The sequence below is a fragment of the Amphiura filiformis genome, chromosome 12 (genome assembly GCF_039555335.1).
Source record: "Amphiura filiformis chromosome 12, Afil_fr2py, whole genome shotgun sequence".
NCBI classification, from domain to species: domain Eukaryota; kingdom Metazoa; phylum Echinodermata; class Ophiuroidea; order Amphilepidida; family Amphiuridae; genus Amphiura; species Amphiura filiformis.
The window spans coordinates 50,505,593-50,532,497 of NC_092639.1; the positions used below are offsets into that span (position 1 = coordinate 50,505,593).

General features: G+C 37.1%; 1 protein-coding gene and 1 long non-coding RNA gene across 2 annotated transcripts; both read right to left on the bottom strand.

Moving 5' to 3' along the window:
* Positions 1–511: 511 nt before the first annotated feature.
* Positions 512–4,506, bottom strand: LOC140166357 (uncharacterized). The gene is made up of 2 exons (XR_011860852.1): positions 4,012–4,506; positions 512–3,129 (listed from the first exon to the last, which is right to left on the bottom strand). It is a non-coding gene; the product is annotated as an uncharacterized lncRNA (long non-coding RNA).
* Positions 4,507–13,676: 9,170 nt separating this feature from the next.
* On the bottom strand, positions 13,677–17,246 carry LOC140166358 (cytochrome P450 2J6-like). The gene is made up of 3 exons (XM_072189802.1): positions 16,610–17,246; positions 15,350–16,291; positions 13,677–15,124 (listed from the first exon to the last, which is right to left on the bottom strand). Exons 1-3 carry the CDS (start codon positions 16,980–16,982, stop codon positions 14,940–14,942), a joined length of 1,500 nt encoding a protein of 499 aa, XP_072045903.1. The 5' UTR covers positions 16,983–17,246; the 3' UTR covers positions 13,677–14,939.
* Positions 17,247–26,905: the final 9,659 nt, after the last annotated feature.

Sequence of the window (26,905 nt, forward strand, 5' to 3'; positions counted from 1 at the left end):
TTTAGCTAAATCTTCCACAGGGGTAGTGTGGAATTTAAATGGAATAGCCCAATATCAATTCGTCCCAGAGGTTGTCTATTTCAAATTTTTAAAAATTGTCATAATAAATGGAAGGTTCGTTTTTCAAGAAATAATCTGCAATGCTGAAAACTTATCTGAAAGGTTGAATGAACGAAATGTGGGTATCCTAAATGGGCACTCGATAAAGCCACTCAACCAAAGACTCCTAAAACGAGCGATGTGGGCGATAAACGCCCAAATAAAGGCCGCGTAGTGCTCCCTTACATTAAAGGTACCTCTGAAGCTATTAGAAGGACATTTAGCAACTATGGCGTTATTCTCCCGGCGTATTTTTCAAACCCACTCGCACGCTAAGACAAATCCTTGTGTCTCCCAAGGACAAGACAGATAAGAAGGACATTACAGGTCCGGTATACTACATCCCGTGCCAGGGCAAAACTGTTACCGGTACCGGACAGTGCAAAGAAGCCTGTATTGGCGAAACTGAACGTTCTCTGAAAACACGTTTTAATGAACATAAGAGACCCAGTAGTACAGCATATTGGTGACATCCCGCTATCTCTAAGGTCCGCTATCTCTAAGGTTCGCTATCTCTAAGGTTCGCTATCACTAACGTGTAAAGTCTATGGAGATCAGAATCCCGCTATCTCTAATAGTGAAAAAGGTTCGCTATACCTAAAAAAAGGTCCGCTACTTCTAAGGTTCGATATCACTAATTTAGAATAAGGTTCGCTAGTTCTAAGGTTCGATATCACTCATTTTAAATAAGGTTCGCTATCACTAATTTAAAATAAGGTTCGCTATCACTAATTTTGAATAAGGTCCGCTATCACTAATTTATTGAAGGTTCACTATCTCTAAGGTTCGTTATCACTAATTCCAATAAAGGTCCGCTATACCTAAGGTTCGCTATCACTAATTTTGTTTAAGGTTCTGCTATCCCTAATTAATTAAGGTTCGCTATCTCTAAGGTTCGTTATCACTAATTTCGATTAAGGTTCGCTATACCTAAGGTTCGTTATCACTAATCTTAAATAAGGTCCACTATCTCTAATTTTAAATAAGGTCCGCTATCTCTAATTTCAAATAAGGTCCGCTATCTCTAATTTTAAATAAGGACCGCTATAGCGAACCTTATTTGAAATTAGAGATAGCGAATCTTATTATAAATTAGAGATAGCGAACCTTATTTAAAATTAGAGATAGCGAACCTTATTTGAAATTAGTGATAGCGAACCTTAGAGATAGCGAACCTTAGAGATAGCGAACCTTATAGATAGCGGACCTTATTTAAAATTAGAGATAGTGAACCTTAGGGATACCGGGATTGTTAATATGAGTAATAGTGGACCTTATTTTAAAATAGTGATAGCGAACCTTAGAGATATCGAACCTTCAATAAATTAGTGATAGCGGACCTTATTTAAAATTAGAGATAGCGAACCTTATTTAAAATTAGTGATATCGAACCTTAGAAATACCGAACCTTTTTCAAAATTAGTGATATCGAACCTTAGGTATAGCGGACCTTTTTCGTAATTAGTGATAACGAACCTTAGAGATAGCGAACCTTAGAGATAGCGAACCGTAACCATCAGAGGTATCAAACCACATCGAGTCTCCGAGACATTTTGTGGACTTAGATAAAGTCCGCATACTCGGCAGAGACAGTAGGTGGTTCCAACGTGGAGTCAAAGAAGCAGTTCACATCAAAGCCAACCATCTCTCAACAAAGACGGGGGCCGGTTCAAACTTTCAGGAGTCTACGAGTCTGTTATCAGGTCAAAGGTCAAGAAAATCGCGACCTGATACAGTCACTCACTTGGTGATGAAAGATGGAGTACCATCTGAAAATTTCGAGGTACGAATTATTTCTTTGTGTTTGGATCAAAAGTTTAAATCAAAATCATAACAAGTTATTTCAAATAAATTTCTGCACAACAAATTATTTCCATGAGTAATAAATATTCAATATGTAATCACAAATTAATAACAATTTGAAGTACGAATTTAATATTTATCAAAATAATTCGTCATCTAAGTTGTATTTCATTAATTTCTCATTACAAGTGGAATATTCAGTCCAGAAATAATTTCTGATGCTGATAATAAATTTGAAAGTGCCATAAATTGTTCTTTCAGCATTACAAAGAATTTTTCTTCATTACAAAATAATGTTTTAAGTTTCTTCTTAGAATTAATCAAAAGGTTTTCTACAAACTTAAGAAATTATTAACGATATTGGTAGCAACTGGACCAAATGTCATAATATGCATGGCGTGGTATGTAAGAAAAGATACAATGTTGAAAGTTGCAATTAGTCCATTCAAAATTGAAATTGTAAATTAGTTCAGTTGTTTTAAACAAAATAGCCTACCAATAACTTTTATAATTTTTTCAATTTTGTAAAAACATTGTTTAGGAGAACTAAGAACTCGTGGAACTTTTATTATTTTTTTTCATGCATAACAAACTTTCCATTTATTGTGTCAAATGTTTAATTCATGTAATTTGTCAAAATAATTTTGACCAATAAATATTTTCCTTATGATTGTATAAGTAACAAGCGTCGATAAAAAGTAAGTGTAAAAGTAGGTCAACCCACTGACTGTATGACATAATTTATCCAACCACGAACAGACATTTATTGCCGGAAATCGAGTTTTCACCAGAGACAGATAGATGACCTCAGACTGTTGACATCTACATAATAGAGATTTCGATTTTTACGCCAAAGTTAACTTCTGTGCTGTGTTCCATTTGTACAAGGCAGGGAAGTGACATTAAAGGAGCAGTCCATGAGACGCTGCAGAGGCATTGTTCGGATTCACCATCGGTTGATGGTTGTATGAAGGTGGTTGTTCAGCCGAAGCTGGGCTTGAACCCGGGGCTTGAATCAGTTGCCTGATGGTCCCAGCCTTCCATTGTTCGGACATACGCACCATGTTGTTGCTGGGTGGCGGCAGATTCGTATGAAGGTGATGGTCATATTAAGGATGAGGTTGGTCACGGTACTCGTGCACAGCTGGTATTATATTATGAGCGTGGTTGGTGATTCAAATTGGTGGGGTATACTAATGGCGTGAACATTTCTTCGTATCCATCGGCCTGAAACATTAAGGCAACATTTACGTAATTGTTATTATGATTTGTACAAAGCGTTCCTGAAATGAGTGGACACGATTCAGTACAAACATGCAAACAATAACGGATTTCAAAATGTGTGAATTGAAAAAAGATTACAATATGGACACCTAACGTTACATTATCATAGTGAGTGTTTATTTTGAATGAAGCATTGAGGAAATACAAAATACAAAACGGAAAACCAAAACTTTTGACATTCAAAGTAAACACTGGCGTTTTTACGAAGGAACAGTGATACCTTTCAGAAATTAAGATAGTACATGTATTAATTGTTTGCATTAACTTAGACAAGTTGTATTTTTGGGCATTAAATATCAGACCCACTATGCCCGCCAGTCAAGCAATGGTCATTTTGGCGACTTGCATGTTCAGTAGTAGTGTACGATAGCCTCTGTAATCATGGTAATATGCAAGATATGCTTGTAGGATGTATTATGCAGATGACGTCACAAGGAACTACTAATGTATGAGTGAACTTTTGTCTCGCATGCTCACACGGGTTAAATGAATACGGCCAGGACGTCACCCGTATAGTGCACCCACGCCGCTAGCTAAAACTCGTTAGTAAAAAGTTCTCATGAGTGTATTTGTCTATAACAGGCTTTTGTCAAATAGTTCAATCGGCATTAATTCGCTGTGAAGCAGAGACTTGGCAGTTCATGGTGGAAGAGATGAACGTCATCGGTTTTATGTGCAAACTCCAGCCAAGAAGGAAGTAGGTTATTTATTAGTTTGTTGGGGTGTGTGTTTTCAGTTTTATGGTCATGATAATATTTGGAAAAACTTGTTATATTAACAACGTAACTTGAAAGACCGTAATATACATAGTTAATACAATCTTACTATTTTGCTGATGGCGTAAGCATCGCATGCAGATGGCGCCAAGAATCACTAAGAAGCCGACCGTCAAGACCGGGATTACAACGTAGTAAAGTTCACTCATGATCACTATTCATCGGGTTTCTAGATATACAGTAAAAATGTTCTTTTGAAAGAAAAAAACAAATATTTTACTCACTATTGACAGTTTCGCGTATCATGGTCTAAAGGCATCATCAGAATGATGTTGGTAGATCCTTACTTCCGGTAGAAGTATCACGACTATAGAGAGTGTATTTACAGTCAGGAGAGGATCATACACGTGACTCGGGTAGTGTGGACCCCTCGTCTCTGTTCATGACATTGGGTAAATACACCCTCTACAGTCGGGATACGTCCTTCCGGAAGTAAGGATCTACCAACACCATTCTGATGATGCCTATCGACCATGATAGGCGAATTCGTCAATAGTGAGTAAGCGAGTTTACTATTACTTCACTCATCATGTCTTGGTTTTTGCTGTCACGGTTTTGTGAAATATGTAAAAAGGTTAATAAGCAAAACATCAGTTTTAACCTGACATATAATTTATATGAAGCTCGGCAACTAAATAATAACATATTAAAATAATATTATTATATTTATCGAACAAAATATCAAAAATCAAGGTGTACATTCTTCTTTGTATCACAAACCTAGTGAGGTAGCCCACGCCTGTTAGAAGAGGTTGCAGTTTAAAAACATAAGTGTCGTCAAGGGGGTGACACTAACTTCACGGTTGTTCTATTATCAACGCAAACCTATGACAAATCCCGCTGGTTTGCTATTTAGAAAATGAGGCCAGTTATCGATCGGTTATGAATAATTAATTTCGATCCCTTTTAGGGTTGGCAAATAACGACGCCGTTAGTTTTGCGAACTCTGCCTGTTCAATGCGAGTACCAAGCTTGAAAGTGCGCCAGCTAGCAGAGCAGGGAGCAATCCGGTGATGGCGCACTAGTATTTCCCATCAGGCACCAGTGATTTGTTTTTACAGAAAGTCTACTAATTTGATAATGGAATAACCTTTCGCAATAGTAATGTCGAAATTAGGAATTGGTGTCAATAATACGACGGTAGTGTATCACTTGAATTTGATACGATATTCAGCCAGCGATTTAGCGATAAAAAACCTTTGACCACTGACCTGACCTGAAGCACGTGAGGCGCCATATTCGTTTGTTTTATTTCCTCGTGTGATAATAAATATCATTCAAACTATAGTTGTCGGCCGTGAACGTAGTTTATAACTGGCCTAAGAAGTTTGTTTTTAAAAATAAGTAAATAATCATCACTCACCGTTCTATTTGATCTTGTGGATTTCCCAAACACGTAATAAATTGAAACGCCACTACCGGATTGCTCTCAGGTAGTAAAGCGGGCGCACTTTCAACCTTCGAAGCTTGCTATTCACTACCGGTAGTAATATTAATTAAGTGATGTCACTGATGTGCAGCGTTTCTGGAATAGCACTTGCATCGTGCATGTATAATTTGAATGTAGCTTGCTGTATTCAATATGTGCATGCATATTACAGGAGCTTAGGTCCATCGAAAAAACAATAATGAATAATTTAGGAGATTATCAGGGGCTGTGAATAATTATGAGTCCTGGGGAGGGTAAAATTGGGGTGAGAGGTGCGATTTTGGCCTTAAAACGCTTTAAAAGGCTTAGGATAACCAGGGGGGCGGGTACTTGGATTATTTTTCGACGGAGATGTGCGGCCCGAGCTTCCGAACCCATAACCATTTCTAAGGGTCACGATTTTACCGAAAATAGGTAGGCCCCTACCCATATCTAAGGATTGTCAGGAAAGTAAGGACCCATATCTAAGGATTTGAGCTTGAAAATAGTAAAAGCAACATGTTTTCCGGCATGTTTTTCACACATAGCACCGAAAATCTAAAAGGGAGACCCATGTCTATGGATTTTTCGTGGAAAACCTTATACGTGAGTACCCCCTGGGGGAGGGGAGGATAATAGTAAAGGTCCGGAAACGCTTATGATATGGAAATTTTATTTTGAACAAAAATTCTTTAATCACTATTGACGGTTTCGCCTACCATGGTCAATGATGAGTAAAATATCGGTTCAGTTTTTTTTAAAGTTTTTTTACTGTAGGCCTACATCTACAAATCTGATGTATTTAATCATTATTTGGGATCCCAATAATTTGAATGTGCAACAGGGGGTGGTCACAATATTTTTTGCAGGCTGAGAGGGGAAAGCGATTTATTTATTTATTTATTTATTTATTTATTTATTTATTTATTTATTTATTTATTTATTTATTTATTTATTTATTTATTTATTTATTTATTTATTTATTTATTATAATTATTAAGGCTTCTTCAAGTAACTCACCTCTAACATTTCACGCACTCACTTGCACCGGCTCAACAAATCAATCAATCAGTTAATTAATCAATCAATTCACAAACAATGAATATGAATAAATTATATGATATTCAATTTCAATCAATAGACATATCATATCAAACCATCAAACAATGAATAAATGAACTGATCGACCAAGAGCCCTTTTTTCTAAAGAGTGTGAGTGAGTGATTAAACAAAATAAATACAAGCATAATTATTTACATAAATAAACAAATAAATAAATAAATAAATAAAAATAGAAATAAATAAATAAGAAAAATTTGAACAAATGGTATCGTAGCATTGCATTCACAAAAACAAACATTGCTGACAGGAGGACTCGAACCAACAACCTTTGCATCACCAGTCTGATGCTCTACCACTGTGCTACGACGTCGTCTAGTTGTGAGGACCTAGTTTATAGCCTATACAGTGTTCGTCTGTGACAATGCCGCCTCGTGAACTGACTTTAAAGTTATTTTGATATCAATCTTTTTTTTTTTCAATAGGGCCGTAACATTTTGTTTTGAAGATCTCATTTTTTATTTTCTTTTTTGCAGAGACAAATATTTCCCCTTTTCTACAATTTGAGCCCAAAATAAGAATCTACGTCTTTTATTACTGATTTAATGTTACACGTCTCACAACAGATATTTAGCTGGCTTAGCGGTCTTGCACTGTGCTTTTTAACCGGGAGGTACCGAGATCGATTCCCACCTCTGCCTGTAATTTTTTTTCAAGCCTGGGAAATAATAAGTTTATTTGGCTTCACAACGCTAAATTATTCATGACTTGCCCAACCTGGTGGTGTAAAGTGCTCCCATAACATATGAATATTAAGCAATAACACAATGGCTAATTTAAATAAGAAAGCGTCACATGCAAATGAGGGATTGCCCTCTCCAGGAATTGCTTCATGGTGTCGTATTCCCTGTCTATTATTATCAATATATCATTCACGTGTTTAATGCTTGGTGTGGATGCCTAGATGAACATGGAGTGTCAGTTGATTTTACAACTGTGATCTTGATCGATTGAGAACAAAAGCTATATAATAATGTACAATATTGCCGACGTCACCTTTAATGCATTAATTGTGCTAGTTCAGTTTATAATATCATTTACCTTGGCTTCACCAAAATATTATGACCATTTAACATTAGATCCCGGTTTTGGATATTGTTTGGACGATGTTTTTTGTGTGTGTGTGTGAATTGATTGAGCAACATCCATAAATAGAGACCCTGCATGAAATTATCGATTGGCTCCAAACAAAGGATTTGAGCCGGTGTCCTTCACCGTAGTTATGGCGGAGTGCAGTCCATTCAATCAAATGTTGTCATCAACCTATTTGATCGTAGTGCAGGGTTATGTGTGTGAGACGAACTGTCACGGTAGATTGCAATCATGCTTTTGTTGAAAGCATTTGAGTAGTCCGCCATATTTACGGGATGATATGTCACATGCAAGGACTCTATAGGTATTGGATGGCTATTAATGAAATTTGATATGATGGGAAATTGCACACATCAAATAATCACATTTATAATGTGCACCGTCAAAACAACAGTGTCCACAATCCATATAGATTGAGTTGGAGTGTGTTTTCATCCCGGTTTTCATCTTGGATTCATATATAGCTTTGGAAGTTTAAAATTTTAGATTTGAAATTAGTGAACAAGTAGTTATGTGTTGTTGGAAATCTTCACGTTATTTCACATTTTCCTGCAAATAGCGAGCTGATAATTGCACCTTGGTACATGACATGTGTCAATGACTTTATTGTCGGGTTTCTTCTCTCTTCCCCCAGGACAATCAGGGGTTACACCCTGCTATTCTCTAACTGACTGTGATATACAATAGGTATGACTCTCTATTTACGGGACCGAATTCAGCCTAATGACGTACCCTCCGCACGGATCACTCTCATGGTTCGTTTAGCCAATTATAAATGAACCATGGGGAGAGCAGAAGCCTGAATTTAACTTACAGATGTTGCCAATTAAATTCATAGTTTTTCAAGCCAACGCAGACAACCCGTGACCTCATGCACCAGAGGCGAGTTCTCTATTAAACCACTAGCCCACACTCTCCCTACAGAGGCATACATTCTTCAAGAGTAACGTTCAAAGCTTTTCAAGTACAATTATTCAATATGGACACTGCAGTAGAAGAAGTGCCCAAATTCAAAATTTAGTTCTGAAGGACGTGGATTAGAAACAAGTTGCGATGTTATCAGTATTATTTTCATGTATGCCTACTGTCATGTTAATGTTTGTGACCTAGGACTAGTTCTAATATTGAACAGATTGCAAAATTTGCTGAGCACTGAAATGTCATCCACTACTTGCTTCGTATAGACTGTAAATTAACAAAGAGGGATAAGATAATATAGGATACTGATATCTTACCTTATAACTTCAACTCATGTTACCAAAACATCGCATGATACAATACGTGCAAAAAATCAAAATGCCATGTATTTAGGTATGGTTTACTTCCTTCTTAAATATAGATATGCTCATGCAACGTTCCACAACTGGTATACTTGGAAAGTTGCATGAGCATAATATCTGCACAATAGATTATTATATATTAACCTTTTGAATGTGTTCATGATACTGTGAAATACAAGTTCAATTGCGTGTCTGATTTGGTATAGGGGTGCAGTGCACACTTCTTTCGTGCTCTGTTTCTTTAATAATAATAATAATAATAATAATAATAATAATAATACTAATAATAATAACACTAATAATAATAATAATAATAATAATAATAATAATAATAATAATAATAATAATAATAATAATAATAATAATAATATCGACAATTTCAAATTTAGTAGAGTTTGAAGGGAGAAAAAGAAAACAGTAATACATGGTGTGCCTAAAAGAACTGTATTGTCGGAGTTGTATGAAACAGTTCATATTTCAGTTCATGGTTGCATAGTTGAATTAAATTTTTAATACGTCTGATTCCATCAGGTTCTCATGGTTGTTGAGTGTTGAGGCAGCCAAGTCAGCTGTAATTGATATTGATTTAATCTTCAAACGTGTGGCGCATGTTCTTGACATTTTACATTCAGTGCATGTCAAAACATGAGAATAGCATATATTGTTTTCAAAATCAATTTACACATATGTAAAATATACACACTTAAGAGCTTTCTCGCCCGAACGTCTAAACAAAACGTGCAAGTAATCATGTACACGAGGAGGGGCGTCTTATTTTCGACATATCAGTCTTTATCATTATTCTCTTCAGTCGGCAAACGATAAGGTTTTCGCTAAAACACAGTTCATTCTTCAACTTCCTGACATAGAGCACAATCTAGTAAATATTTCAACTGTTTTGTCGTAATACCGAGGTGCTAAGTCTATACCAGTACACCAGATTTGTTTACGGTATCAATCAATACGATCATACATGATGTATATCAGACAGCTATGCCAGGAAACGTCAACCTAAAATTTTGGCTCATAAAAGTAAACATAATCTGAAATGTGATGTGTGTAATTCTGAATGTCTGTGTTTATTCAGTCCATGGTTTATTACTCGTCACGACTAGACGGTATCATTTTTTTTATTTATTTATTTATTACACTTTATCACTGGTATATACAATAATTATAATATAACATCAAAATATATTGCACATGAATATTCAAGAGTACATACAAAAAAAAGGAAGTATAAATAAAATTTTGCACCAGTGAAAGGCAAGGACTAACAGGTGCAAAGCACCTCTAGGACAGTCCCACCAAGGATCAAAACAATGAGGACACCCCCTCCCCCCTCTCCCCTCCCAAAAAATTTGAAAACAAACCCAAGAGCATGTGTTGTAAGGATCAAAACTCTCCTCTAGTTTGTTCTTGTACCACTCAGAGAGCTGGCTCTTAAAAGAGGACATGTTGACAGTGGATCTAATTGTGAGAGGAAGTTGATTTCACAGGGGAACGATACGGTTGAAAAACGATGCCCTGTGAGATTCGGTTTTGCATCGTTTGGGAATCAACAATAGGGGATCAGCAGATGATCTGGTGGTGGGACGGTCCTTGAGAGTGGAGTTAAAAACAACAAAATGGTTAAGTTTAAGGTCATAAAGTTCCATTTTGCATCTAAAAAAGAATGTGAGATCAAGGATTTCACGTCTAAAAGACAAAGGAAGGAGGTTTAATTTAGTTAACCTCTCACGATAGTCTAAATCAGGGTAATGTAGAGTATAGTTTGTTGCTCTCACTGAAAACAAAAGCTTGTTTTTCGTTGTGTTCTACTAATTTAAATTAGTAAAATAAACTGCTTGAGCGCATTCTACCAATTTTTACGATGTCTTACGATATATGTAACTAAGCGGACGTATGCAAGACTCGTAAATGAAGGAATAATAGTTGTTGAGTATGTCCTACCAATTGGATTTGGAAGTTCTACGACAATGCAACATTTAGTACAGCATCGATAATTCGTAAACCCTGTCATCGCAGCATTTACGAACTCGTTGTACCATTTGGTTTTACAAAGCTCTGGTGGTTTTACGATGTTTTAAACATTCCCGCTGTTTCGATCATGTGTTCTGCACTCGACCACGCTTGCAGACGACTGACCGAGTAGCGGTTGTGCAGCGACAAACTTGAAGGTGAAAAACTATGCTAACAGGTAATATTTCAAGGTATTTCTTTCAAAATGAGCACTAGATATTGTATTGATGGTGTAAGCTTCTTTTCTGTATGATCAGAAATGCTGTGCCACATGTACATTGTGGTCGTAAAGACTAAAAGTCACGATGCTGTGTCACATCGCATGTAAGCTTAAAGCTACATGTATAAGCTTACATGCGATGTGACGCAGTTATGACTTTTAGTCTCTACGACCACAATGTACATGTGCACAGCATTTATGATCATACAGAAAAGAAGCTTACACCATCAATACAATATCTAGTGCTCATTTTGAGAGAAATAACTTGAAATATTACCTGTATGCATACTTTTCCACCTTCACAACCATCGTACATCACATTTGTACAACTGATTCGTTCCGCCAGTCAAACGAGTTCTAATCTTTGTTGAGCCTGTCCAACTAACCAATATTAGTTAGTTGAGCCTGTCCAACTAACCAATATTAGTAGGATGAGACATCGTTTTTACGATCCTATAGGTTAGTACGGCAGGTTTGAAATTCGTAAAACCCATGCCGTACTAATCATTTCGTTGGTAAGGCACGTTAGTTAAGCATGCCTAACCAATATATAGCATCGCTTGTCATGCCGTACAAATCATTGATTAGTAGAACGAGACATCGTTTTTACTAACTTTTACTTAGTAGAACTTACGACATTATGTTTTCAGTGCTCCTCTGGATGCCTTCAATTAATCGAAGATTACGTTTTGATGTACCACTCCAGAGAGAGCTGGCATACTCCACATCACTCCTGACCAGTGCAGTAAAAGTGTCCTTGTGACCCTTTCGGGAGCATTAAAACCTACTGCACGTTTTATCATACCCCACTTTTTATTGCACTTGTTGACAACACGTCTAACATGGTCATTCCATACAAGACTAGATGAAATATCAATACCAAGATCCTTGATAGAATCAGTTCTGGATAAAATATTGTTATTCATACGATAGTCAAATTTCACCATATTTCTTTTTCTTGTGACTGAAATTATTTGGCATTTGGATGGATGGTAATGTATGTCCCATGTTTTGCCCCATTTATAAAGAGAATTGATGTCATCCTAAAGGAGCAAGAAGTCATGTGTACTATGGATTGATCTAAAGCATTTGGAATCATCAGCAAATAACGCAGTTGTGCTGTTTCGGGTACAGTTAGGCATGTCATTGATGTAACACAAAAAAAGCATGGGTCCCAAGATGGACCCTTGAGGGACACCGGACCAGTCTGAGTTTGAACTATCAATGACTACACTTTGCTCCCTATCAGTCAAGTATGCTTGGAACCAACTAAGAAGATGCGAATGGAACCCAAACGACTGTAACTTGTGAATGAGCAATTTGTGAGAGACGCTGTCAAATGCCTTAGAAAAATCCAAGTACAACATGTCTACTTGCCCGGACTCATCCATTATGGAGCTTATTTCATGAAATACTGTTAGAAGCTGCGTGACAGTTGATCTTCCTTTAACAAAACCATGCTGTAAGTGATGAATATGATCTTTAATTTGTGGAAAAACAATATTAAACACAGCTCTTTCCATGATCTTGCCACTAATGCACAGCAAGGAAACAGGCCGATAATTTTAATGTTTGTCACCCTTCTTGTAAACAGGCACAACATTAGCTTTTAACCATATGCTTGGTAGTTTCCCAGACGAGAGAGAACAATTAAATATGTGACACAAGGGATGAGCAATTTGAGAGGCACATTCTTTCAATAACCTTGGTGATATGCCATCAGGCCCAGTAGCTTTTGATGTGTCAAGACTGCATAGTATTTCCAAAACATCAGACTCCTCAATCATCACCTACTATACATGCGTATTTTCATGATTATCTGAGTTGAATAAGTCAGTTTTGTCTGATAATGAAATATCAGTTATTTACAAAACACATTTCGAGTTGATCAAATGGGTTATAGCCATCGATACCCTATAAAACCATTATTGCTAGGGAAACTAAGGAGAAGGTACCACGCAGTTTATTGCCCGATTTTAGACTGTAGGTAATTTTGCTGATTATTTTACCAATGTGTCGTCAATATAGGTTCATGTTCAGAAAGATTCATTGGAGCAAACATTGGAATGCGGTCTTTTATCATTACATCGAATACCGTATGACCATTACCCAGAAAAATATTCAAAAGATCTTCAGAACTAAGCTCTATTATAATGATTTTAATTGCATAAGAATAAATGAAACTACAATCGATAGAAATCTTGCCCATCAACTCAACCTTTCACTAACCATGCTATTACCAGAGACATTTGTTTATTCATGTTATTAGACAATTGCAAACTGATGATCGATGATATTTGCCATGAAATGTAGTTGAACCATCAAGTAATTAAATTAAACTTTTAAAAGGCCGATTTTATTGGGTCCTCGAGGTAGCCAAGTCAGTTGTAATTGATATTTCCAATATTTGATTTAATCTTCAAACCTGTGGCGTATGTTCTTGACATTTTACATACAGTGCGTGTCAAAGCATCAAAATTGCAGTTTTCAAAATCAATTTACATAATATCTAAAATATTTACCCGTTAAGAGATTTTGTCTAGAAAAAGAAAGATAATCATTATAAAAGCACGTGCATTGGGGCATAACGAGGGGTGTTTTGTTTTCGACACTCCAGTTTATTGATAAACGCAAATGTCTTACTACATGTAAAATACTTCGCTAAAACTGCCTCAAATCCGGGTAACAAAACAAAAAATTGATATTATAGAGCACGATCTAATACAATTTTAACTATTTTTATAACATAGATATTTAACTTATGTTTATACACCCGCTTAAATCTTCTCATCACGACAAGCGCGTTTCACTTGACCAATACTCATAAATGAAGTAGGGTCGTATATGGCCTGATAGACGACATCCGACATCGTGCGATTGTCCAATCAAATTTTGTGTCTACCAACTAGACCACACCCACTGAATAAGAATGAAATGAAGAGGGCGACGTTGTCAACTTCTGTGCAGTGCTCTATACTTACTTTGATCAGCTCGTAATAAGTAGACCCACGTTAAGAGTGAGATAGTTGCCGGTTTGGTCTGTAATGTGCGTGTGAAAACAGTAGACAAAGTATATAACTTGAATTAATAATTCGTGATACTTCTGGCGACATGTCACATGACAAGTCTCGATATAAGATAACTGATATTAATCCACGATGTTATAAGGCCCGCCGATTACGGGCTGATCGAACTATAGCGTACTAGTGCATAGCCGTTTTTGCCATCTACAATCCCGGTCAAAACTTTTGATGCACGTTGTCCCCAGGACTTGGATACTTCAAATGTTCCCCATTGCCCCTATTCAATGTTGCAAAATGTTGATTTGGTCATGACACTTAACAGCATGGATGTGGGTAAGTAAGAGGCTTGTAGTAGTAGGAAATTTAAGTTTTTTTTAGAATTTTAGAACTAACTACTGAAGTGTTATTCCTACATATTACTTTTGCTGGGATTATCACATTATGAGTAAGATTATGTTTGTTTTATGTACCTTACCTGCGTTCATTGTAAATATAATTACCAAAGAAACAATGTTTCTTTTGTGCAATAAGTTCAACCATGCACAAATTAAAAGTATTAAAGAAAAAAAAAAGTGAAAACAAAGGTATGTAGGCCCTACTAGTTTGTGTTCATCGTTGTGCGATATTTTGATTGTTTATTTATAGTCACTCTTGACACCCCTGTTATTTTGCCCTCATAAAGTTAAGTTGCTTTTAAGATATGGAGTTGAAACCTCGACAATTTGTTGCTCAATCGCAAAATACGGTTCATTTTCTATATGCATGGGACACTTCGTACTACCGAAATTAAACACCAAACAAGAGGATACCAATTTAGTCGCGTTTGATGACTCTTAGTTTGTACGGTTCTGGATGTAGGATAAGCCCTTCGATTGGTTTCAAGGTAGGCATTGGTGCGTTCTCAGATGTTTTCTCAAATTTGAACTGATGTAGAAGATGGGTAAAGAAGATGAAGAGTTCTTGTCTCGCGAGAGCTTCTCCAAGACAAACACGGCGCCCTACAACAGAAAAGATAAAAATATATTTCATCATATAGAAAATGTCTTAATGGGCACATCTATACTGGATAAAAAATGACAACCAATGCAATTTTGAAAGGTCATGCACGTTTCAAAGAACTCAATTAGTTATTTAACAAATATCACCTTTATTATATTTATTTTGTCGGAATTTGCTGAAGTGAATGCTTGGCCTTTTCGACATTAATCTGGTTAGTTACCTACCTATTCCAAATGGAATCACTTCGTCCGGCTCATGAAAGTTACCATCATCGTCCAAGAAACGTTCTGGTCTAAACTCGTTTGGATCTCCCCACAACTCAGGGTTGTGCATCACTGCGTACAAGTTTGATATCATCACGCTATTCTTCGGGATGGTGTAACCACGAAAAGTTGTCGTGTCCGCTGCTGCATGAAATACAGACAGCGGTGCGAGTGAAATGATTCGATGAAGTTCCGCAATAAAGGCTTGTGTATAAGGGAGATTCGGTTTGTCGGCCAACTTCGGTAGCATATTACGACCGACTACCGTGTCGATTTCGCGATTTATGCGATCTTGCACCTTCGGGTATCGAACAAGGTATTGAGTGCCCCATCGAAGTGTATTTGAAGTCGTGTCTGTCCCCCCTAAGAACAGAGCTAATATTTGTCCGACCATATTATCTGGATTTCGGAAAGAATAAGGATCATCGGATTTGTGAAGTCGTATTTCATTCAACCACAAATCGATTACGTCATTCAAGTTATTTGGGTCAAAGTTTTTACGATGACTGTCAATCATGCTGTTTATGAATTTATGCAGCTCATCAGCAACTTTAAGTAATTCTTGCTTTGCTTTACTTGGGATGTTGATTGGGATAAACATTTCGACGTTACCTGCCCCAAGCAGTTCATTTAGATGATTCAAAAGACTCGTAAGCCGATGAATGCGCTCGTTGGAAAGTTCAAACCGGGTTCCAAAAACGACTTTACAAATGATGTTTGATACAGCATTATTGAAATAGCAAGTAAGATCTACAGGTCGGCCTTCAAGGCTGTCTAATTCATCAATCAGATATGTGCTTTCTTTACTAATGGGCTCCTCAAAACGAGATGTACCGACTCCAAATTGACGGAAGCATGCTAGCGCAAATATCCGGTATGGTCCCATGTCATCCAATTTGTTAGCTGCAAGCAATTGATAAAACATAGAACATAATAAGAAAAATTGTCACGATTCACAATCTTGTTACCATGCCCTTTAACTACAGCCACTACATAATTGCAAAACAGTTTACACCTTACAATAGCGGTGGCGAATGATGATGATAATAATGATGATGACAATGACAAATATTGATGATGTTAATAATGATGAAAGTGATATTGTGTACCAGAAAGTGATTCTTAACATCATCTAATAACATGTGAAATAATGGTCACATGACAATGGTTGAACTGGTAATCAACTTGATAATCTACATTCACATCATGTTCACTACTTACTAGATCTGCTGAAGATCTTGGCTTGCATTTCATTTTCGCCTCTGTCATTCAGTTTGGTATCTTGAAAAGCCTCGCGTATTGCTTGGTATTCATTCAGAACCACGACATGCATCCCAAGTGCTGTAAACGAAAATACCTGTCCATGTTTGTTACCAAGCTTCGTTAGAAACTTGTAGAGTGGTTCGCCTTTGTAGAGAGCGTATGCGATGCTTGGAGCAAAGCCAATGAAAGGAATGGGAGTCCATGGTCCTGGCGGTAAGTTGCTCTTTTTGGAAAGAAAGAAGAACACAGCCGCAAGAATGGCAACCAGAAGTAAAATATGAGTGAAAGATGATCCTGAGATTATTGATAGAACACCTGAACTTGCTGCCATTCTGGATTTTAGTGGTCTTACGATACCAGCAACGTGTGTGACGCCACTAAACTGTAACCGACCACTAAACTGTAAACTTTTACACTTTAGTGTTAGTTTTATCAATACCGCCTCACACCACCACTAAAATGTATTTATTGTACCACATAGGGTCTTGGAAATTTATTCCACACACACTATATTCAATGGTGTAATCCAGCTATATGCACAACAAATCTACATGCAGTACTCAGTTGCCGTGCATGTGTTCGTGCATGCGTACCAAACTACCAGCAGGGTGACGACCAGTTCAAGGGCGCATGGCATGACTTTACATTTTTCTCTGATTATTTTGAAGATAGGCCCGCGCCCAGTGAGTGATTTCAAAATTGAACAAAATCGCGGCGAACGGCCCTACAATAATAATAATAATAATAATAATAATAATAATAATAACAATAATAATAATAAAAATAATAATAATAATAATAATAATAATAAGGCTAAGTAAAAAATAAAACATGTTTCACGTCCGGGTTTTCGAAAAAAAAGGAGGAAGAGGGGGCTTTTTATTTTCTATTTTTTATCGCAAAATTGGTGTAAATACCCATACTTGAGCTGTTTTAGCGTACAATCCGTACACACAATAATGCCTGGAAAAAGGAGGAGGCCCTTTTTATTTGTTGTTCTGAGAGTTATACCCCTCTAATGATCACAAAACCTTCCTAAAATGTTTCTTGTATCTTAACAAGGCTATAGAAAGCATCCCAACTTCCTAGACATATTTTTGAAAAGTTATAACTGAATTTCAAAAATAAAATTTATTTGAGAAAACCTCAAAAAAGGAAGCGGGAGGGGAAGTGAAACATGTTTATTTTTTTATTTGGCCTAATAATATAATAATAATAGTAGCCTAATATTATAATAATAATTAGGCATATAATAATTAAAAAAAATAATAATAATAATTATAATAATAATAAAATAATAATAATAATAATAATAATAATAATAATAATTTATTAATTATAATAATAACTTTTTTGACCTCCATCCAGAGAACCTGAAACTTTTGACCCCCCTTTTAAACATACAAAACTGTTTGTCCCCCTTCCAAGAGGTTAAAAAACAACTGCCTCCATCTGTGCAGTAGTAAACTCAATAACAATTAGGCCTATACATGTTATTTATTTATTTATACCTATTTATTTATTTATACCTACTTCCTATTTATTTATTTATTTATACCTACTTCCTACACTGACATGCAGGTTTATATAGGGTGTTTTTCACATGCAGTGGCGGCACCAGGATTTTTGTGGGGGGGAAGTGAATTTCAGGGGGGGGGGCAACAAATTTTGCGCAAAATTGCCGCAAAAAGTGGAAATTTACGTAATTTTGGGGTTCAGTCAAGTTTGCCTCAAAAGTGGAGGGGGGCAAACTGGTGGGGGAATTCCCCCTTGTCCCCCGTAGCGCCGTAGGAAAGAAGGGAGAAAGGAAAGAAGGAAGGTAGAAAGGAAAGAAGGAAGGTAGAAAGGAAAGAAGGAAGAAAGGTAGGAAGGAAGGAAAGATGGAAGCAATGTAAGAAGGAAGGAAAGAAAGAAGGAAGGAAAGAAGAAAGGAAAAAGAAACGCCAGGAAGGAAGGAAAGGAGGAATGAAAGAAGAAAGAAAGAAGGAAGGAAGGAAGGATAGAAGGAAGCAAGGTAAGAAGGAAAGAAAGAAGGAATGGTGGTAATGATGGTGGGCGATGATGGTGATGAAGCCTAAGGTGGGTGATCATGATCGGTGATGATGGGTGATGATGATGGTGGGTGATGATGGTGAGTGATGGTAATGATGATGGTGATGTTGATGGCGCGGGTATGACAGTGATGATGTTGGTGATAATGATGGTGATGATGGTGGGTGATGATAGCGGATGATGATGATGGTGATGATAGTGATAATGATGATGGTGGATGATGACGGTGATGATGGTTGGTGATGATAGTGGTGGTGGATTATGATGATCGTGATGATGATGGTGGGTGATGATGATGAGTGATGGTGATGATGATGGTGATGACGATGGTGGATGATGACGGTGATGATGGTTGGTGATGATGGTGGTGGATGATGATGGTAATGATGATGATGGTGGGTGATGATGATGGGTGATGATGGTGATGATGATAGTGATGATGATGATGGTGGGTGATGATGATGGATGACGAGGGTGATGATGGTGGTGGTGGATGGTGATGATGGTGGTGGGTGATGATGATCATGGTGACCATCGGATGGTGATGATGATGATAATGGTGATGACGATGACGGTGATGATGGTTGGTAATGATGGTTGTGGATGATGATGATGGTGATAGTGGGCGGTGATAGTGGGTGATGATGATGGGTGATGATGCTGGGTGGTGGTGATGATGATGGTGATGATGGTGATGGCGGGTATGACGGTGATGATGTTGTGGATAATGATGGTGATGATGGTGGGTAATGATGATGATGGTGGTGGATGATGGTGATGATGCTGGTGGGTGATAATGATGATGGATGATGGTGATGATGATGATGATGATGATGACGATGGTGGATGATTATGTTGGTGATGATGGTGGTGATGATGATAGTGGGTGATGGGTGATGATGATGGTGGATGATGATGCTGATGATGGTGGGTGATTATGATGGGTGGTGGTGTTGATGATGGTGATGATGGTGATGTTGATGGCGGGTATGACGGTGAGGATGTTCAAATGATGGTGATGATGGTGGGTGATGATAGCGGGTGATGATGATGGTGGTGGTGGTGGTGGATTATGATGATCGTGATGATGATGGTGGGTGATGATGATGGGTGATGATGATGACGATGGTGGATGATGACGGTGATGATAGTTGGTAATGATGGTTGTGGATGATGACGATGATGATGATGGTAAAGATGATGATGGTTGTGATGATGGTGATGACGATGGTGGATGATGACGGTGATGATGGTTGGTGATGATGGTGGATGATATTGATGATGATGGTAATGTTGATGATGGTGGGTGATGATGATGGTGGATGATGATGTTGATGGTGGGTGATGATGATGATGGGTGATGATGATTGATGGTGATGTTGATGGTGGATGATGACGGTGATGATGTGGATAATGATGCTGATGATGGTGGGTGATGATGATGATGATGGATGATGATGGTGATGATGATGGTGGGTGATAATGCATGATGGATGATGGTGATGATGATGATAATAATGATGGTGGGAATGATGATGATGGTGGTGATAATGGTGATGTTGATGTTGGCGGTGATGACGGTGATGATGTTGGTGATAAAGATGGTGATGATGGTGGGTGATGATAGCGGGTGATGATGATGATGGTGATAGTGATGATGATGGTGGGTGATAATGATGATGGATGATGGTGATGATGATAATGGTGATGATGATGATAAATTAATGATAATGATGATGATGATGATGGTAATGATGATGATGGGTGATGATGGTGGTGATGATGGGGATGATGATGGTGATATTAAAAATGGTGATGATGGCGGGTGATGACGGTGATGATGTTGGGGATAATGATGGTGGTGATGATAGTGGGTGATGATGATGGGTGACGACGATGGTGGTGGATGAAGATGATGTTCATCATGATCGTGGGTGATGATGATGATGATGATATGTGATGGTGATGATGATGGTGATGACGATGGTGATGGTGGTAATAATTGTGGGTGATGATGGTGGGGATGATGTTGTGATGATGCTGGATGATGATGATGATGGTGGGTGGTGGTGATGATGGGTGATACTGGTGGGAGCTGATGGTGGGTGATGTGGGTGATGATGATGGATGATGATGGTGGGTGATGATGATGATGATAATGATGGTGATGATGGTGGGTGATGATGATGGGTGATAATGGTGGGAGCTGATGGTGGGTGATACGGGTGATGATGATTGATGGTGATGTTGATGGTGGATGATGACGGTGATGATGTGGATAATGATGCTGATGATGGTGGGTGATGATGATGATGATGATGATGATGATGATGATGATGATGATGATAATGATGTATCATATATAATGATGCCCAGAAAGGACAAAAAGACTAGCCTATTCCCAAACGAGAATGAGGTATGGGCTCTGGAATTTGGGTCAATGAGGAATTTGGGTCATTGAAAGTCTTGACATTGTTAAAATGTCTTGACATTGAAGTATCTTGGAATGATCAACTGGTCTGCCGGTTCTTTAAGTGTGTCCTCAATGAATGCAATTTATTGAAGATGTTTTTGAAGTGGATCTTAACAGACCCATCTTCAGTATTCCGGCTCAGCCGATGTGATTAGGTTCTTTCGTTATGTAAGCCAATTATCATAAGTTTTGCTCAGCCGACGAATTAATTATTATTAATTGTGCCTATTAGCTATATAGGCCCTATAACATGTAAGTTATGTCTAAGTTTTAAGGCGTAAGGTGAGAGCTGTCAATAATGAAGCAATCTTTAATTTGTAGGCCTACCCCGGGGGAGGCACTCCCTATCTGAAATGGCAGGGATGTGCCTCGGCCATGTTAAAAGTAGAGGGCATTCAGGACAAATGTACAATTACAAAAATATGGGGTCATTCAGTACACAACCTGAATAAAAATGGGGTCATTCGGTATGAAACTTTGAAAAAAGGATGGTCATTGGGGTAACAAAACGTAAAATGGGAGTCATTGAGTACAGGATTGCCAAAAGAGTATCATTAAGTACACATAAAAGCTCATAAATAAGCGCCAAACTGCGTAAAAACAACTTGGCCACCTTGGAAATGTGAAAAATCTCATTATTTCTGAAGGAGAACACAAATACCACCTTAATTTGTGAATAACAAGGAGGGTCATTGGGTATAGCAGGAAATAGAAAAGGGGGTCATTGAGTAGGCCTACATAATTTTTTTAAAGTGGGTCATTGGGTAATAGATAACACAAAAAAGGGGGTCATTGGGTACAAGCCGGTTTGAAAAAGGGGGTCTATCCCGAGGCACATGATGCATATCTGTCATGGAAGTGCCCCCCCGAGGCCTACTGCACATCTACGGAAGTACCGTAAATAGCATTCATCCACCACTGAGATAATAATTATAAAAAATTATTCAATATAAATTATTTGCTGTTGTATTTGACTAGTTTCGGACTATTAACCATGTTAATGTATATTGTTATTATTTATTATTAGCTATTATTATCATCATCATTATTATCGTCGTCGTCATCATCATGATCATCATCAACCAGTCACCGCACCATCTCACCATCTTCATTAGTTTGTTCTCGTCCGGGGGATTTTCATTTTTTTCTTCTTATCATTGTTCTCGTCCTGGGGAGTGTCAGAAATTGACGGGGGAAGGTTTTTTCCTTCAAGTAAAATTACCACTGCGTAGGCCTAGTAGTTTTTTTGAAGAGAAAATCTAGGCCTATGGACACCTTTATATAAAAGCTTATAAAACATGATAAAACTCACACGTTATCGCCACCCCCCCACACACACACACCCCCACACCGGTTAAATTGTGGTGCACTTAAAATTATTACACAACGCTTTGGTTTGAACAGAGATTATAGACATGTAGAAGGATATTATCTGTGGTTTGGGGAATGACATTACTTCATTAATATTAACAATTTCCTCTATCAGCTTCTATCAGTGGCGGTGTAAAAATAAATAGTCAACTAGTGCTAGCCTAGAGGTGCACAACAGTGACGTAGTTTGGAGTTAGTGATGTTCCGCATAGATGCTTTAGTCAGTTACGGTATAGTGTTAGGTTACAGTTTAGTGGCGTCACAAACGTGTGTCTGTGTTAACCGTAAAGCTTAATAAAAAATATGTCTCTGTGGGGTCTTGGGTTCAATATTTGAATAACAGTGAAAATAAATAGGTATAAAATAATATTGTAAATACAGATATCACCCACTATCATTGATATATGCTATTATCTCCAATCCACAATCAATTAGAGTAAAGTATTTTCGGTTAAAGGTCAATAGTTCAAGAGTCCTCGCAGGGATTACGTGGAAAAAATAACAAATTGCGCGGAAACGCCAGAAAAAATCCAGCCAATTTCTCAGAGATTGTGCGGACCTTTTATCATAAAACACACATATAGAACACAAGATGAAAACAATAAACATGTCAAAATATGAAATTATACACCAATTTTATGCATGATTATGTAGTATTTTTAGACATTTTGACGGACATTTTGAAAAGCTCCTCTATCTGGAGTTACCCACCATTTGACAAGGTTGCACACTTTTAAATGATTGTCCCTGCTATAAAGTACAAGAAACAACCTTTTAATCTTAATCCCCTAATTAGCCTTTTAGAGGTATGGCAATAGGATGGCGCTGCATGAAATGGGTAGAGGCTTTTGAATTTGGCGGGTTTACCCATATTGAGTACTGCCCTCCTATTATGTACGCCATGCTTCGAAAAGGCTAATGTTTCTTCACATGCAAGCTTAATATCTGAATAAATTAAAGAATGCACCTACTTGCGTGCCTCAAAGTCTCTAATGTACTCTTGTGGTCTCACGAAGGAAGTCAATTGGTTAGTCTTCTCAGCAGTTTCACCAGCAGTTTCATCGAGCACAACTTCAAACAAGGCAATAATTAGTTAATCGGCTACTTTAACCCGGATGTAAGCTTACCTATATAAATTCATGGCTACATGTATCAATCAAATTTGCCCAGAACCAGTTTCTGATAAACACCGCTTGTAATCTTTGAATAAGTCCATTAGAAATGTTGATTTATGACTTTCTTTATTTGAGGTGTTTGCATGTATTATATGATCTCCTATTTAACCATTTCATTTGGTTTTATACCTACAATTATTTGTCAATCTACATCTGTGTCAAATTTGGTGCTTTTCTTCTTTATGTGCACGATTTTAGTTTCAGTGCACAATAAAAACATCAAACACTAAACAGTACAGCCTTAGACATCTTTAGATGAACGAGGTTAGTCACTCCGTAACTTAGGGTCCTACATGTATGGTATATGCCTGTGTTTTCCTGTGACAGAAATGCGTTCGTGGGTACGAGCTGGCACAGACGAGTACCGGGTGTATATGCATAAAGTTATATTAAATTTAAACATAGATGGAACAGGGGGATTAAACAACATTATTAAAAACTGAAAATACTTGAATGACATGAATGTGAATGATCAATAATGTAGATTGGTGCTTCCATTGATTGATGTTAAAGATAAATCCCCTAACATCAGTAAGTTTAATGAACAAGCAGCTTTGTGTTGTGGGAAATGTTCACATTTATTCACATTTTTTTCCTGCCAATAGCGAGCTGATAATTGCACCCTGGTACATGACATGTGTCAACGACTTTATTGCCGGCTTTCTCTTCCTTTTTTATCTTCATTTATTCCTATTCGCCGTAGAAGTGACGTAATTGGATTCGCGATTGTTTGATATGATCATTTATTATTAAATTTTCTAACAAATCATTATATAATGTTAAATTCTAGACCTGGACAATACTGAAAACTATCACACTAATTTTTACATAATTATATTAGTATCTTCAGCTCTTTTTAATACAGATTTTTGTTTCTTTTTCAACTTATTCATCTTTTCTGCTTTTTGTGGTATTTTTATTCTATAAACTGTATATTTGTGTGTAAATTGAGGGCGCTATTTACATTTGTTTTTAATTTAATTTAGCCGAATAATATAAGTTATTCCTAACATTTCATGATAAAATGTTTTTTTTTTAATTTCGTTGCTATTTGTTACTCTTTTTCTGGTGTTTTAATGACCTTACACCAGTGTTTAACCTTGTAAAGATGAAAACACAAGTTAAGATAAATAGTGCCATCAGTGTTCACCTTTTCTTAAAAGTGACGTAGTTTTACATGCTATCAAACAACCGTGGATTAACTATCATAGCAATAGATGAATACAATTTTGAATATATCGCCCTGCACTACAACGTTCACCCGGTACCTATGCATTGAACTACACCACATTTCGCCATAATACATTCTAGAAACGCTTGCTGTTAGAATAAGAAAAATTTTAATGCTAATTTATTGCACATTCTAGGGAAGCGTGGTTACCTTTTTAAAATAACCGAGTGAGAGGGTTTTCAAGAAAATATTTTTCCTGTCAAAACTGAAGCATCCTCTGTATAAAAAAAAATATGAATATTAACTGCACATCATATATAACGATTCGTGATACCCAATTGTGGCACATTTGATGTGTCGTTTAAGAAGCAGAGAATTTTATTTCAATTTTATATACGCCAAAATATTTTTAATTGAGCAAGAATAAGGATAGAAAAAACGTTGAAAATCCTATGTGAATATTACATTAGACCCAACCAAAGATTACTGTTGTGTTTTTATGGTAATCTAATCTTTTATTTCCTGAAAAAAACATTTTGGGTCTAATGTCGAATATTCACATACTTGATCAAAACATCGAACGTGTATACAAGAAAATGGTAGGTTTTCCTCTATAGTATTTTACTGACCATGGAAATGTACTGAGACACAAGCACGTGTCAAAATCGATATAATGTATTGTCCATATAGACGCCCAGTTATCATGTTAATTGTTGGATTTTTTTGTATAAAACACGCAGTTAACAATAATTGAGCGCTAATAATACACATAAATGTTTTAGGCAAATAAAATTCCAAAATATGGCACGCTTTCTGCCTTTGCTTGTCACGTGGTAGGTCTATGTTGAAGTTGCGATTATATCTTCAAATAAGTTTCAAATGAATTCCAACAAGACTAATGGCCGAGTGGTCTAAGGCGCTGGGTTCATAGTGAGTTCGAACCCTGCCTCCGCCGAACTTTAATAAAGTATAATTAAAATTAAAATTTTACTTTTACTTTAAAAAAAATTTCATATTGGGGAAATGTGACTGGCAGAATTTATATATGGCGTGGAGTGGTGTGGCATTGAACCATAGATGTCAAAGAACAGGGACAAAGACTTGTATCGTAATTCTATAGAATATACATATTATGCCGATCACTAGCACCTGTTAGAATGCAATCGGCTTGTAGTGCCGGCCGATCTATTCAAAAATTGTATTCATCTATAATTGCTATGGTAGTTAATCCGATTATTACGTCACTTCTACGGCGAATATTCACATCACTCTATAAAAAACTGTCACGTACCTTCTTCAAGTTCAAACTTTCAAGGATAATTCATTTGAATTTGGATTTGGAAGATACCTTCTCTTAAATAACAGTATTGCGAACCACCAGCATACATAACTCGATGTAGAGAGTCTTTCCTATTCAGAGGAAATATTGCAATTACACACCTTATTGCCTTTTAACAATAACCATTGACACTAGCACATATCAGAGAAGATGTAAGAAAAGGATGGAGAACAGAATTATATCCTTGAGATAATCCCGTAGGTAATCCTGTTGCACCTATCATAGTCCTTTATTCTCAAGTGGTGGGTTAACCAACAGTTAACAATGAGAGGAAATTCCTGAACCTAGTTCAGTTGGGGATGATTTGAAGTGACCGCCAATTATGACCATTTGATATTTAATACCAGCAATGTGAAAAAAGAAAGAAATAATGTAGTGCCAAAATAATGTACCCTTTTACGGAAGGAGCAAAGTTTAACAAGTTATAACTCCGCTACTGAAGTACGAATGTCAGCGGCGAATGTCAGGTTATTATTTCCCAGTCTTTAAAAAAAATGCAGGCAGAGGTGGGAATCGATCTCGGTACCTCCCGGTTAAACAGCACTGTGAAAGACCACTAGACCAACTAAATATCTGTTGTGAGATGTGTGACATTAATCTTTGATATTGCTTAATGGAACAAATCGCGGAATTAAATCAGTAATAAAAGAAATAGATTCTTATATAGCGGTCA